This window comes from Phalaenopsis equestris, unplaced genomic scaffold (assembly GCF_001263595.1).
Source record: "Phalaenopsis equestris unplaced genomic scaffold, ASM126359v1 Scaffold001230, whole genome shotgun sequence".
NCBI classification, from domain to species: Eukaryota; Viridiplantae; Streptophyta; class Magnoliopsida; order Asparagales; family Orchidaceae; genus Phalaenopsis; species Phalaenopsis equestris.
This window is the reverse complement of record NW_018165669.1, coordinates 164,636-181,071: the sequence shown is the minus strand read 5'-3', so window position 1 is coordinate 181,071 and position 16,436 is coordinate 164,636. Positions and strand designations below refer to the sequence as shown.

Here is a 16,436-nt window from a genome sequence, read left to right as displayed (position 1 = left end):
ATGGCCTTAAAAGGAGGTTTTACCTGGATAGTGAACAGATATCACTTGGTAATCACCAAAATAGGATTCACTTATTCGAACCTTTTTCTGCCAAAACCTATCGTAAATAATTAAAGCAGTCATTTTGTCAAATTTTTCACCCAATGGCACCAGGTAAATTGAAATTGTTGTCTTGTCTTGATTATAGATACTTGCATCAGCGCCCATGATTCGAACTTGACTCTGCTTCAGAAATGTGCCAGCTGCCACCTCAATCTCAAGTTCTGCAATCTGAGGAAACAGTAGAATTGGAGCTACACCTACATCTATAACAACTTTTATAGGGTATACACAACCACAAGGTGAACCAATTGGTGTCCGAGTGAAGGGATCAGAACATGTTATTTTATCACAATTTTCTGCAAATAAAGGAAACATTCAATCAAGCATATCAGTTCAGCTCAAGATGAGGAACAGAAGGAAATGATGAAACAAAATGTAAACTACATTTGGGCACACAGGGATATGACATAATGAAGCGCAACATCACCTTTTGGAGGAGAATAAGGGGATGGTGAAACTGTATGATGTTTCTTTGCCCGGGCATGCTTTTCAGCTTTTCCTGAAAGGAGATAAATTTGTTCAATAAAATCTAAGATGCATAGAAATCAGCGCTAAGAATATGTCAAATACCACTATGACGAGGTGGAAATGCTGGGGAAGGCCTTGGTGCCCATGGGGCCATAGCCCAATTTCCAGGTACACTGGATGGAGCAATTGTTGAGCCAACGGGCATTGGTTTCACTACAAACAGCACCCTGATAAACTTAAAAGGTGTTTTATTGTAAAGAATTAAATCTAGCCATGCATGAATGTAGAAAAACAGAAAATAGCATCTAGGATTTATCTCATCCAAATCAGCCCCAAAATAATATCGGTTGTGAATTCAATAAGTAGACTTATTTTTCAGAAAATAACAATGAAAGACATGGGTTAAATGCCATAAAAACATATGTTTGAAGATTATGGCAAAGTCAACTGCCAAAGCAGTTTGAAAATATCTACATAGTCTGCAATTACAGATGTTGAGAAAATTGGTTTTAGTGGGGAAAAAAACTGTGCTGTACTTGGTCTCGGTTTTGATCTGAAGAGGAAGTAATATTGAAGTCCATTTGAAGCAACCCCTGCAAAAACCAATACTTCATAAGTTAAAGCATCTCCTTTTCTACAACTATATCCACTAATACAGTTTAGTCTTAAATAGAAAATTAGAGAAACATACGAGGCGGGATAAGAATGCGAAAGTTTTTATGAATCCAGAAGGATGCCCGATGTATAAAAACTACTAACAAATCATAGCTAAATGGTAAAGAGAAAATACTAGATGAGAGAGAACCAAAAAGACAAGAAGTGAGTCCATCAGTTTCCTTCTTTATTTGGTCATGCAGCACACTTGAAATCAAAAGAATTCAAATATATAGAAAGGAATTTTTACCATTTATTTAAACTTGAAATTATTGACAATCGTAAAGAATCAAATTATAGAGCAGGATTCTCTATATGAAGCTAAACAACTCAACACAAATGTCTAATATAACCATGAAAACAATGAGAGGACTATAAGGTACAAATATCACTGAAGTCCAAAAAACGTATTCCTATCAAACTTTCAGGAACAAAGTACAACTGTATTCGAGAACAAAGTACTACATATATTATATATATATATATATATATGCACTTTTAATAGATATAAATGATTATCAAAGAAAATAAAATGAAGGAATAAACTTATAAAGAGGTCTCCTAAAGGTTAAGATCAGTAATTACTGCTTTGTTTGTATCAAACAAGTTCTTTTATTTTTCAAAATAATTCACTGTTCGTGTATCTTGAAAGTACTCTTATGATCAAAAGAAAATAAATGAGAGTGATATTGTTATTTTATGGCTTTCAATTCTTTTATCTTTTACAATGCATTCAATAAAAAATAAATGGCCTTAATGAGAGTAAATGAATTAATTCTCAGTTAAACCAAAGAAAAATAATTATGTCTATGAGGAGTCATCCCTTAATGATACTAACTAGAGACATTATTGTACTTGTGCACGTTAAAGGAAAAAAAATAGAAAAAAAATAAGGTTTTATGGTACCCAAAAAAAAAGTTGAAATGGTTATGCTTTTATGGCACAAAATAAAAAATGTTGTCTTTATGGTACAAAATGAAAAAAAAAAAATCTCATGGTGCTCCTAAAATGACTTAAAATAAAATGAAGAAAACAAAATTAATTAAAATGAATGAAAATATATTTGATAAAAATAATTAAACAATGATTTTTGAAATGCAAAACATATAGTTTATTTTTAGATTGATCACCATATTTCTTTGAACAACCATATTGGGCCTTTGCGTAAAAATTTAATGCATAATAAACTGATAATTATTCACTAAGTTGCTTAAAACTTAATATACTGTTTAACTATTCTTTCTGATAATGATATAAACCCCTTTAAATTGCATGTCAAATGTTTATATTGATTTATAAAGAGACTTAACTAACAAGCATATTGTTTATTCTTTTCCTTGTATTGTTATTAGTTTAGAATTATGAATATTCAGAGGTTCTTTAGCTCACAGTTGTTTAACTAACTTTTCAGGTTTAATTAATTTATTAAAAGATGAGTGATTAACGAGAAAACGTTTATAGAAGATGTGAACAACCATTAACAAGGTAATTATAAATTATATCGTTTTAATTTAATTTTTAGTGGCTCTTCAACTGTTAAATTGTGAGTTAATATAGAAAATTTAATTTACCCGTCCGACCGTCTGTTCCCTCCCTGATTAATTTCAAGACTCAGGCAGGGTCGTGACAAAAGTGGTATCAGAACGCAAGGTTTACGATAAATTAATTAAATAGTTATCAAAGAGAAAATAAAAGAATTTTAAAAAAATTTAAAAATTTAAATTTAATTCCAAATAATAATTATTCATTCAGGTATAATGATACACACAAAATTATAGAAGAAAAAATTTGATAGAAAATAAAAAAGTACAGTCTGCTATAAATGTGAACACGAATCTCCTCACTCAAATGATGGTGGTGATGACTCAGTTGATTCAGGAGTCCAGATCGACGCCTATTGGAAGTGATACAGTTGTTGTAGATAAATACTTGAAAATATTTCAGGATTTGTGTCCACCTTTGTTCAAAGAAACAGAATGTCTGATTGAAGCAGAAAACTGACTAATGAAAATATAGAAGAAAATAGATATCATGGCTTTTTCAAATGAAAAAAATATTTGTGTTGGATGGAGAAGCCGAAAGGTGGTGGCGTGGACAGCATCAGGACAAGTTAGGGACTTACCCAAAACGATGGTTAGTTGGGTCGAGTTCGTGGAGTCATTCGGAGAATAGTTTTTACCCCTATCAGCTCACAACAGTTGTAAGGCAAGTTCATCAAATTGAGGTAAGGAGAGAAGAAAGTTATGCAGTACAAAAAAGAATTCATTGCACTATCGAGGTATGCACCACAGTTGATCGTTATTTTTGAAGAAAAGTGTTAGAGATTTCTTTCGGGATTAAAGGATTCGATCACACAGTCGTTAGTACCTTTAGGAATCCATGAATACTTAGTATTAGTGAAACGAGCTAGAAGAGTGAAGATCGACTACCAGCTTACTCAAAAGCTTAAAAGAGGCATACAAGAGAAAGAATGCAGAAGCAAACGAAGCTCACTCGGAATGATCTAATGAGAAGAAGACTAAGAATAATTTGGGTAGAGTTAGCAGAGGTACGGCTCAAGGTAAAGGAGCAACTTGTGTCAAATGCAAAAGATAACATAAAGATGAATGTTTGAAAGACCTTAACACTTAATATTGGTGTAATCAGTCTTGTCATATGGAAAGATATTGCCCATCTCTTGGCCAGAAAAGCATTGAAGGTCATAAATTTGATGGAGCGCCTTCATAGAATATTGCAGGCTAACAGAAAAAAATAGTCTATAGTTTCAACTCCGACCCAATGTCAACAATGACAACCTGTTCAACCTTGAGTATATTCCCTTACTTATAGTGAGCTTGAAAAGCCTAGTATTGTTGATGATGGATAACATAAAGATGAATGTTTGAAAGACTTTAGCACTTACTATTGGTGTAGTTAGTCTTGTCATATGGAAAGATATTGTCCATCTCTTGGCCAGAAAAGCGCTGAAGGTCATAAATTTGATGGAGCGCTTCATAGAATATTGCAGGCTAACAGAAAAAAATAGTTTATAGTTTCAGCTCCGACCAAAGGTCAACTAAGACAACCTGTTCAACCTTGAGTATATTCCCTTACTTATAGTGAGCTTGAAAATCCTAGTATTGTTGATGGTGGATAACATAAAGATGAATGTTTGAAAGACTTTAACACTTACTATTGGTGTAGTCAGTCTCGTCACATGGAAAGATATTGTCCATCTCTTGGCCAGAAAAGCACTGAAGGTCATAAATTTGATGGAGCGCCTTCATAGAATATTGCAGGCAAACAGAAAAAAATTGTCTATAGTTTCAGCTCTAACCCAAGGTCAAATAAGACAACCTGTTCAACCTTGAGTATATTCCCTTACTTATAGTGAGCTTAAAAAGCCTAGTATTGTTGATGGTGGCGAGATCTGATTAGTTTGGTGTTTTTATTAAAATGTTTTCGTGTTCAGTATCAATGCATGGTTGAGTCAACTTATATCGAGTCTTTAATTGATTTATTATCATTATATATATATATATATATATATATAGAATTGAAAAATAAATAGGTTTATTTTAACTAATAAAAATAATTTTAAATTATTAAATATATAATGACATAATAAATAAAATGAAATTTTAATATAAATACATGTTTATTTTAGGCATTCCATTTTAGATGAGTTGGCGTCGGAGCAAAATCTTATCGAACTGATCAGCATTGAGGTGAGTACTTGTATTTTTAAACTAAAGTAATAATTTGTTTCTTCTCATATATGTTTGCAGTTGATGATATTTGTGGATGTTTTCTTTTAATTGTCATACTCTTTTCTTTATTGGTCATAACATTGCGAACGTTTTACTTATTTACTCATGCATTTTAGTGTATGTTTTATATAGTCTGATTGAATGTGATGAACCCATATGTTTATGTTGAGTGCTTGTAGGTTCATGATTGGCTATGATGAAGCGCCTCTTGACGGTAGTAGTGGGGAAACACTAATATACTCGTGCACGTAAATAGAAAAAGATATTGATATGTCTTAATTGACACAAATTTTAGATAGACCCTCTTGTGACAGTTATATAAATATAAAATAATATTGATATGATAATAATATAAACCCCTTTAAATGCATGTCAAATATTTATATTGATTTATAAAGAAACTTAACTGGCATGCATATTGTTCTTTCTTCCATTGTATTGCTATTAGTTTATAAGTATAAATATTCACTTGTTCTTTAGCTCACAGTTGTTTTAACTGACTTTTCAGGTTTAATTAATTTATTAAAAGAAGAGTGATAGACAGGAAAATATTTTAAAAAAACGTGGACAACCATCAACAAGGTAATTATAAATTATACCATTTTAATTTATTTTTTAGTGGCTCTTTATCTGTTAAATTGTGAGTTAATATAGAAAATTTAATTCACCCGTCCGATTGTCCATTCCCTTCTTGGTTAATTCCAAGCCCTAGACTGAATCGTAACACAGAGGTTGCACCATCCAAGGTATATGTTATAACAAACATTATTTTGCACTTTTGACATGTTTTCTATTAAAACAACTAAAAAAATCAAAATAGGCAAAAACAAAAATTTAATTAGAACAACTTTCGTGCATTTATAGCTCCCTCATCAAATATTAATTAATTTTCATCATATACTCCTTTATTTTTTTTAAATAGTTAAAATGTAACAAGGATTAAAATGCTTTTATTTTTCATTTGATTCTTATCTCTTTTACATGTAAAATCTTAGACATGGGCAATTTTATCATTAATTACTTGCAGCCCTTTGGCTTCCAGTTCAATTTAATATCTCCAGGATTTGACATCAAGTAGTTGAGGGTTCATTTTTTACCTTTCCTTTTTTTCCTTCAAGTTTAATATTGAATTTCACTTTTTTTTTTATGTACCACCACAAAGCAAACAGGAATGAAAATAATCATTTCTTTAGTTTCTTTTCATTATTTAAGTTTAGAATCTAAGAAATTAATTTAAATTATTAAAAAGAAATGAACCTGCCACACATTAATTAACATAAATAAGGGCCATGGGTGCAATGTCTCTTGCTCAAACCTCTCTTAAATTAACAAATCCTTGGTCATTTTCTTAGAATCCATCATGCCCCTTCTCTCAGAAGATTAATGTTGCCCCAGCCATGCTTAAGTGTTTCTAGTGCCTATTACCTTCCATCAAATTCATTGACAATGCTCTGCAAGTTTGTTACCCCTCTGGCACTATAATTCCATGGCATATCTTTGTTTTTTACAACATCTCTCATTTTCAAATTAAGTGTTTATTATTGTGTACTTTCCATGGTTAGTTTGCTTCTTTCCTTCTATTCTTTTTTTCATTTTTGGAAAATTAAAAAATTTATTTGTTCACCCAACCCTCTTAATCCATTAAATGCTTTCTCTCTTATGATGATTTTCATCAGACTCAACTAAAGACTCGAAATGCCTTAGTTGAATAATAAAATATTTTGATGACAAATTAATCGTAAAGACTAGTGAGTATCATATCTATTGGAAGGAATATTAAAAGCCAAATAGAATAAAAATAATTGGAGAAGAGATATTTTCACAACATTATTTAAAAACAAAGATGTTTAAGATTTTGGAAATATTAAAGGGAATTTTTGAAGTTCTACAAGAGGGAGAATTTTTTACGCTTTTATGGCTCCCCAATCGGTTATTAATTAATGATTACAACTTGATGTTTAAGACTTGTTATGCCATGGTTCAACTTTATGTTTAATTTCTGAAGTTCTACTAGAGGGAGTTTTTTATCATATGTTCTTAATGAAAAACTAATAAGAGGAAAGAAAGATTTTCATATAGTTTTATTTGGAGAACAAAGGGTCATCCAACCAAAGATTTCATTTTTGTGCATTAAAAACAAGAAAGTTATAAAATGTATACAAGTTAAAGTTATTTAAGGTACGTATATGTTAGGGCTGCAAATGAAATGAATGTTCGTCAAGCTATCATGGTCCCTTCAAAAAAGCTTATTTATGTTCATTTGATTAACAAATCAAACAAGCTTGAACACTTTTATTAAATAAACAAAATTACATAGTTGCTCGGTACAATTATAATCATAAACAATATCATTTAAAGCTCATAAGCAAGATGAACTAAAATTTATTATAATGCTTGATCAAGGCTCATTCATAATTGTTTTAATTCTATCATTTATTTAGCCATTTACCTATCAACATTTTTTATACCCAACACTCAGATTAATATAGCATAATTCTTCATAATTTGTCTTTAAATCTCCTTTTAATCCTCTTATCAAATATTAATCTTGAGACATTTCTCCATTTTAAGTAACTAGCTCAAACTCTCAAAATTATACCCATGTACTGCACATTTGCGTTCTTTTATATAATAGATCCAAAACATTCAAATCCATCAGACATTGGAGTCACTTTAATTACTAAAAAAATTGGCTAATAATTGTTAAAATAATAAGAGTAAAATTTAAATATCATAAAATTTGTTATACTAACTCTAAACTGTCAGTCTTCAAAAATTTTATCAATTATTCTAACTTTACACTTCAACAGATACATCACTAACAAAATTTGACATCAATAAAAAGCATATAAAAAACAACTCATTTGAAATATGCAATATAAATATCTACATAATCAAACAAAAAAAACAAAATAAACGATCATTAATGTAATCAACTATATTAGAAACTATTTGTAATCTTGAAACATTTCTCCGCTTTAAGTAACTAGCTCTAACTCTCACAATTATACCCCAATACTATACATCTGCATATTTTTATATAATAGATCCAAAATATTCAAATCCATCACAAATTGGAGTCTCTTTAATTATTAATAAAATGGGCTAATAATTGTTAAAAATAATAAGAGTAAAATTTACATATCACAAGATTTGTTTTTGTTTTACTAGCTCTCAACTGCCAATCTTCTAATATTTTATTTATTATTTTAACTTTACACTTCAACATGTATATCACTAACAAAAATATGGCATCAATAAAAACCATATAACAAGACAACTCATTATAAGTATCCAAAATAAACATCTACACAATCAAACCAAAAAATATAGACCAAATGATCATTAATGTAATCAACTATATAAGAAACTCTTTGATCACTCTATTAGTATTTTGAATACTAGTCAATATTTTGCCATATCAATAAAAATTTCTATGTATTTAACAAACACATTTATTTTTTAATCCACACTAAATCAAATTTTATTAATATTTGATCATAAATTTTTCCAGAATGATAAAAAATCATCAAAAAATTTTCTATACTCTATATATTTTCTATTAAATACATTAATAAAAAGAAAACATCTAAAATAAAGGTTCATGACATTAAATAAGATTGATTCTTTAGAACTTACACATTTTTCTTAGAGGTTGTTTGGTTGAGTGGATTTGTGATGTACTTTAATTCTTTTGCAGAAATTTGAGAAAAATATGTGTTTGATATGAAAAATTATAAATACAATGTAAAGTATGAATGAATTTGAAGTTCATGTTGTAGTTCATTTTAGTTGAATTTTGAATTTAACTGATTTGGCCAAATTTAAATTTTAGCACAAACTAAAATATAAAATACTATCGGCAAGCTGCCACACGCCACCTGTCGCTGCTTGCCGACTGCTTGCAACCATCATCGCCACCTCAACCATAAGTCCACCCATCGCCCTCATCGTTGTCTGTCCACCCACAGCACACCAACCCGTCTTTGCAGGCAGCAACCAAACCCCCTTCCCGTCAAACAAAAAAAACAGGATTTTTGAAATTCATTATTTTCAATCTACTTCAAACCAAACAAAAAAATATAAAGTCCTACATTTAACTTACAGTGAACCAAACAACTCTAAAATATTTTAAATACATTATAGTAATGGTACTCTATAAACCTTTTACATTGTATTTTATTTTCAACAAACCAAACAACCCCTAAGTCAAGTTTCAATACTCTCTAACAACTTTATGGTTGTACACCCTGAGGGTGGACTTGCCCAAACGAAAGGCAAGAAGGCACTCACCAGTCCAAGCTCATGAAGGACAAGTCAAGCGAGTCCATAGGACTCATCAAGTTGAGTACATAATGCACTCATTGGCCAAGTCCTAGGAGGACTTTTTAAGTCCAGTCTAATGTACTACCCACTGGAGTCAATACAGACATATCAGCTAACTATAAGGAATATCCACTATGCCCATGAAGATTCACTCAATGCTATGAAACAACTTACCAAGTGACTCAAATCCAACAATCAACCAAGCACAGAGAGTCACCCAACAATTACAGCCAAGTAAATTTCAAAGTACATGGGTTGAGTCGAAGTTTATAGTTAGGTTATACGTCTCTTGTATTATTGATTTTGTATTTTTTTATACATATTATATTGTGCAATCATTCTTTTAGTTCTCAAACCCAAATCTCTGCACATAAAAGAAGAAACTCGGAGAGTAACAAGGATTCTAACCTTTAAATGTTATTTTAGGCCAAAAATTTATTGTCTTGTTGTTTCTTAAGCTCAGTGGATTTCTTCTCTTCCCTCTCTGCTCTTCTCTTAATCACTCTCTCTCATCCTTTGAGTTAGTAAGGTTATGGCATAACCCAGGGGCAAACAGAAGTAAATGTCATAATTATATGACTCGTAAGTTCTATTTTTCTAGGATGCTTGTAATCTTGAAAAAAACCTTTATCCTTTAATAGGATTATTAAAATATTTTTTCTTTGATCATTTAACATGCTCTTATTCATCAAAATTTTAATTAAACATATTCAAACAAAATTATTATATTATTACCCATACTTCTCCAACCCAATAAATATCTCATATGGACCTAAAGCTTTACTTTGATTCTTGTCATTAGGGCTAAATTCATATGCTTTTTTTCATCAATCTAAAATATACCTTCATCATGTTATTTATAATTTCATAAGTTGATGTTTCATTGCTCTCTTGTAACTTTATTGTATGACTCATCAGTTTATTTTCTCATTAATTATGATAATCAAAACATCTCCTTTATCTTTAAATATAAGTATCAATATATTTCTTCTCTAATCATTAGGTATCCTCTAACTTATCAAAATTCATTCAAGGTAGTTCCAAACAAAAATTATTGTAGTATTACCCATAATTCTCTAAGGGGCCAATTGGTATGTTGAAAAAAGAATGTATTGTAAAAGGACTGCAATCTATTTAAAATGTTTTTGAATTATTTTATTGGACGCAAAACAAATTCAAAAAATTATTTTGTGTTTGATTTGAAGTTGAATGAATCCAAAGTGAAGATCAATAACAAAGGCAATGAGCACTGGTTGGTGGCACCGACACACAACTACTGGCAAACAACAGCATGGCAGTGTCTTATTATATAAGTGTCAGTTGGCGATGACCATGGCACATGGGCGGGGTGGTTAATGACAATTGTCGATAGCATAGGTTATGGCCATAGGCAATGGCCTATGAATGATCATGGCTTGTGGCAACAACCACGACTTGTGTCGTCTTTAGAACTTGATCATTTAAATTGACTTTGTCATTCCCAAAAATTTTGCCTTGCACTCCTATTTTAAGCCAAACACAAATTTTTAAAGACTCAAATACCTAAAATACTTGATATTTATTTACTTTAAACCAAAAAGCTACTAATGTTTGGGGCAGCTGCAGCTTATCAATAAGCTGTTGTGCAGCAGCTGCCCCAGGAAACTATTGCGCAGAAGTTGCTGCAGATAAACTGGCTGGTTGTTTGTTTTTGTAGTTTAAAAACAACTGTGGAGCAGTTGTTTTTAGACAAATGATCATTTTGCCCCTGTGTAGTAATATTGTTTGTAACAGAACTGTCATAGCAATATATTTGATACTTGATAAGCAAAATTCAACTCCATAACAGTACGAAAAAATAAGATATACAACTCACTTTACAGTCAGTATCAAGATTGCTAAAAAAAACTATTAGATGATTCTCCAAGTACATGTGATATGAGAAAAAGAACCCCTATTAAATCAAATCAACCAGTTAACCACAAATATAATGAGTACTCCCTATAAATTTCATCTAAGGAGGTCACATTTGTTCAAATTCACAAGAACCTTGAGAACCCAAACAACAAAATAATAAACTCTTCGAAGCCTTACCTTTGTTACAAACCACAATCAAATCTACACCTTTCTTAGCACACATCTAATAATTAATAAGTTGTTGTAACCGAGGATCTAAAAGTAGCATATCGGATGATTGAAGGAATTATAATAAAATGGACAGAGGTTATCATACTTCGATAGCAACGCCACATGGAGCTGCATTCTAACCTAAACAGATATCTTCATTTTTAATCAATGTCATTGAACTAGTCTTCTCGCAGATGAGAATGGCATGAACTGCAAACAAAAGCAGAGCTAGTTTTACCCAAAAAAAAGCTCTTCACTAGCAAGTTGAATCAAATATAGGAACAAACTAACCAATACAATAAAAGATTTCAATCCGCCAGTCTTTAAAAAAAAGGCTAAATGTACACATAACATCACACTTCAGACTAGTTGAATGTTTGGAATGCTCATAAGAATAAGGAGCCAATCGAAAACTTTCTAGGGAATGGTTAATTTCACGGCCACAATGAACCTTTATCTTCATAAAATTTTTAGGGAAATAGAGAATCCATGAATGAGTGAAAATAATGGATTTGAGATTTACCATGAGAAAATGCACGAGAGGTTGTCATTGAGGAAGCTGAAAATCTGTGAAGAAGGGAAGCGATACTGCTATAGCTTTCATTTAGAAGTTTGAAGTTCATACCGCCGAAGAAGGGGAGTGATTATGCTTTCATATAGAAGTTAGAAGATCATAATGGCATAGAGAAGTTCGAAGTCCATACCGTCGAGAAGGTTGTGAGAAAGGGGAGGGAGAAGCCAGCGCGGTCGCGAGAGAAGAGAGGGAAAAGTAGCGAGAAAGGGCTCGGGGGCGAGGGTCAAGAGAGGGTAGGGTAGTAAGAAAATTGAGTGGAAACACAGACAGCAAAGTCGAACCCATGGCCCACGTTTCAAGGAAATTTTCGCACATGCCGCCAAAAACGCGACAACCAAACGCCAAAAAAAAGTGTGGCTTGGAGTTGCACCACACGAGAAACACGGCTCCAAACGAAGCCTAATTCTCAAAAGGTATCACATTTGAACCTAAAACTTCACGTTTATTCATCCTCTTTAAAGCTAATTCCACATTAATTGTTGCATCAATAACAAATATATCTCATTATTTTTTCATAAATTCATTAAACTTCTATAGTTTACTACAATAAACTATAAATTCTCTTATAATCCAACTCGCGATAACTTATATGCCCATCTAAGTCATCCATAATAAATATTATTTCTATCAAGTGTACATTATATACTTCATCCAATAAACTGCCTTCGCATAAAACTTGAGCAAAAATACAAATCATATTTATAATATACTTATCGATAAGTAACTCAATAACACTATTCATTTCAACATTTTAATAGTTTCTTTCTCTATCAATTAATATCACAAGACGGTCTTTATAATAACCTTACTCACATATAACAACATAAATACTAACCATTTTTATAGTTTCCATTTGAATTGTTTGCTTAATGTTTTGTTTTGAAAACACATGAAACTAAATCTTGGAATATGTCACGACCCGGTCCGAAAAATGGAATTAACAAAGACAGAATCAGACGGTCTTTAACAATTAATATCACAAGACGGTCTTTATAATAACCTTACTCACATATAAGAGCATAAATACTAACCATTTTTACAATTTCCATTTGAATTTCTTGCTTAATGTTTTGTTTTGAAAACACGTGAAAATAAATTCTGGTATATGTCACGAACCGGTTTGAAAATTGGAATTAACAAAGACAAACAAACGGTTGTACGGTAAGAATTAAATTTTTTAATATTTATTTTTTATAACTATGAACAAATGAAGGAACCAGTAATCAAATTAAATTAACGCAGTATATTTAAATTTACCTCGTTACTGGTTGTTCGCATCTTCCCTTCTGTCGTTTATCTTTTAAATCACTTAATTATACCTGAAAAATTAATTTGAAACAACACTAAACTAACCAAGCTAGTGAATACTGATACTCCTAAACTACAGTAACACAAGAGAAAATAAACAATATGCATGAAAATTAAGCTTTATTAAATTAATATAGACATATGAGATGATATTCAATGAAGCTTATTATATAAATAGCGTATTAATATCATTCTATATTGACACAACCATCACAGGAGCACCGTCTAAAAATTATATCATTTAAGGTACTTCAATATCAATATATTTTTTCATTTGCGTGCATGAGTACATTAGCGTTCCCCCGCTAGTATCAAAAAGAGTTGACTTCATCATAGTCAATCTTGTGCATACAAGCATTCAATATAAAGTTATCAATCATGTGTTCATCACATTCAATTCAATATAATATATACAACAAACATCAATGCATGATAACAAGTAATTACATACATTCATAGAAATGTGACCTATAAAAGAAAGAATACATAAATCAAAATAAAGCTTATACCAATATCTGCCGATACAAAACGATGGAAAATATCTGAAATGTTACCATTGATTAAAATTATGAGCACTAGCCTAAAAGCCGATTAATTTATTTTGACTTGACCTAGACTCTTCTAAATTAAAAACCTAATATAAACATAATATTTATAGTACAAACTCTAAATAAATTATTATTTTAATTAGATATTAACTTATGTTATTATGTAAAAATTTTTCATATTTAACATTATGTAAACCCACTTCATTTATATTCAATAAATAAATAAATGTACATATCTTATAATTATTATTATTATTATTTTATTATTAAATTAATTTAATAAACCTTTTAAGACTTGCCTTGGTCGCCCTAAACCATGCGACCTTGTTCTCTCCTTCGCATAGCAGCAGCGCACGCGACTCTTTTCCTCAATCGCACGGCAACAATGCACGCGAGGTCACCACTTGAAATCGATGTCGCCGCCACCATCTCCTCTTTGCTCACAAGCAGGACATTGTTGGCTCGTCATAAGCACCCTTCCGCATGAATGCTCGACATTGACGCTTCCTTCCTCCTTAGTGATGTTGCCCTGTCGATACCACTATAGGCTACACGTTCATCTATCTTCGACTATGAGAGAAACCCTAGCTTGCACTCGTCTCTCGCACTTGTCGATCAACTCTCCTAGTATGTTCCACCCCCATACGACATTTTATATGGTGAACTCACCTCCTTGACTTTTGACCCCCTCACTTCCTTTCACCTCTGTTCAGCTAACCGACTCCTCACCTCATCTTCTTCGATTCTTCATTTCCCCTCCCCCGGATAACTGAAACCGGATGTTATAATCTTCCCCTTTTATAAAAATTGTCCTCAAAATTTACAAATAGACCTCATGTCATTTCTCATTAAGTAGGTCAACACTAGCTGTCCAAAATTTCATGATGAAAAGTATGAGTCATTCATTAAGATGAAAAATAATCACTATAAAGGTAAAGATTCGATACAAAGCAGCTAAACTATACTTTAGATAATAACACGGTTACTAAAGAAAGAAAAATATGATAGGAAAACGTCCTTACATATAAGAAAATGCCAAGCATATCAGACCTCATTACCATCAGTAGTAGTAAGTTCTTCAGGCTCCGTATGAGTAAGGGAATATACTCGAGGTTGAACAGATTGCCTTGGTTGACCCCGGAGCTGAAGCTATAGACAATCTTTTTTTATCCACCAGTAATCTTCCGTGAAGGAGCTCCACCTGATTTTTAATCTTCAGCACTTTTCTAAGTAGACAATATATTGTTATATGACCAGGTTGATGGCACCAATAACAAGTGTAAGAACCCATCAAACATTTACTTTTATGTTGTCTTTGTTATTTGGCACATATGTTGCAGTACCCTGAGTCGTACAAGGGCTAACTCCACCAGAATTGTTCTTGAACTTCTTCCCATTAAATCCTTCTAGGTGATCTATATGCTCACCTTCATCATTATTCTTCCTCTTGTGCATCTCATTACGCTTTCGAGTAAGCTGATAGTCAATCTCCATTCTTCGAGATCGTTCCACTAATACTAAATATTCATCGATCCCTAAAAGTACCAATAGCTATCTGATCAAATCCTTCAATCTGGAAAGAAATCTATGGAACTTTTCTTCTGTGGTAACGATCAGCTATGGCACATACCTCAACAGTACGGTGAATTCTGATTCGTACCGCATAATTATCTTCTCTTCTTGCCTCAACTAGATGAACATGTCCTGCATCTATCTTCGAGTGGATAGAGGTACGAACCACTTGTTGAATAACTCCACGAATTCCTCCCTGCTAACCATTATATTAGGTATGTCATCTAGCTTGTCCTGACGCTACCCATGCCACCACCTTTCGGCTTCTTCATTGAGCACAAACGTAGATAATGACACTCTTCTTTCATCCCGACATGTCATGTCATCTAATATCTTCTCTATTTTCATTTAGTCGGGTCTGCGCTTCAATCGGGTCTTTAGTTCACATTAATAAAGGTGGATGCGGATCTTGAAATAGCTTCAGATACTTATCCATAGTAACTATATACTTACGATAGGTTGTGATCGAATCTAGACTCCTAAATTGGTTGTCATCGTCACCATCATCGGGGTTAGGGCATTCCGTTCACATTTATAGTAGGTTGCACTTCTTTATTTTCTATCAAATTCTCTTCTATAATTTTGGGTGCATCACTATGTCTGAATGAATATAATTATTAATTAGAGTTAACATAAATCCTTAATTTTTTTATTATTATTAAAATTTTCTTATAATTATTTAATTAGCTCTTTCATCAAGATTTCATTTATTAATCCTAAACTTTAGTTGTGATGCCACTTTGCCACAACCCGACCCAAGGTTTGGAATTAACCAAGACGGGAACAGATGGTCGCATGATAAGAATTATTTTTTTATAATTAATTTTTATAACCATCAACATATAAAAGAGTCATTAATTAGATTAAATCAGAACAATATATTTAAATTTACCTCACTACTGGTCCGCGTCTTCTATAAATATTTTTTATTATTTTGCTCATGTTTTTAATCACTTAATTATGCTTGAAAAATTATTTTAAAACAATGATGAGCTAACCAAAGTCAATGAATACTCATATTCATAAACT

The 16,436-nt window shown here is 31.8% G+C and overlaps 1 protein-coding gene across 2 annotated transcripts in view; it reads right to left on the bottom strand.

Annotated features, from left to right (window-relative positions):
- LOC110033595 (receptor-like serine/threonine-protein kinase ALE2) overlaps nt 1–16,436 on the bottom strand; it is a 46,864-nt gene that overhangs the window by 27,277 nt on the left and 3,151 nt on the right. The window contains exons 2-5 of one of the 2 annotated variants that reach the window (XM_020737631.1): nt 1,107–1,163; nt 673–797; nt 530–601; nt 24–398 (exon numbers count right to left, since the gene is read on the bottom strand). In XM_020737631.1, the coding sequence (XP_020593290.1) occupies nt 24–398; nt 530–601; nt 673–797; nt 1,107–1,163 (629 nt within the window). The remainder of the gene's footprint in view (nt 1–23; nt 399–529; nt 602–672; nt 798–1,106; nt 1,164–16,436) is intronic. The other variant, XM_020737632.1, reaches the window with a different exon arrangement.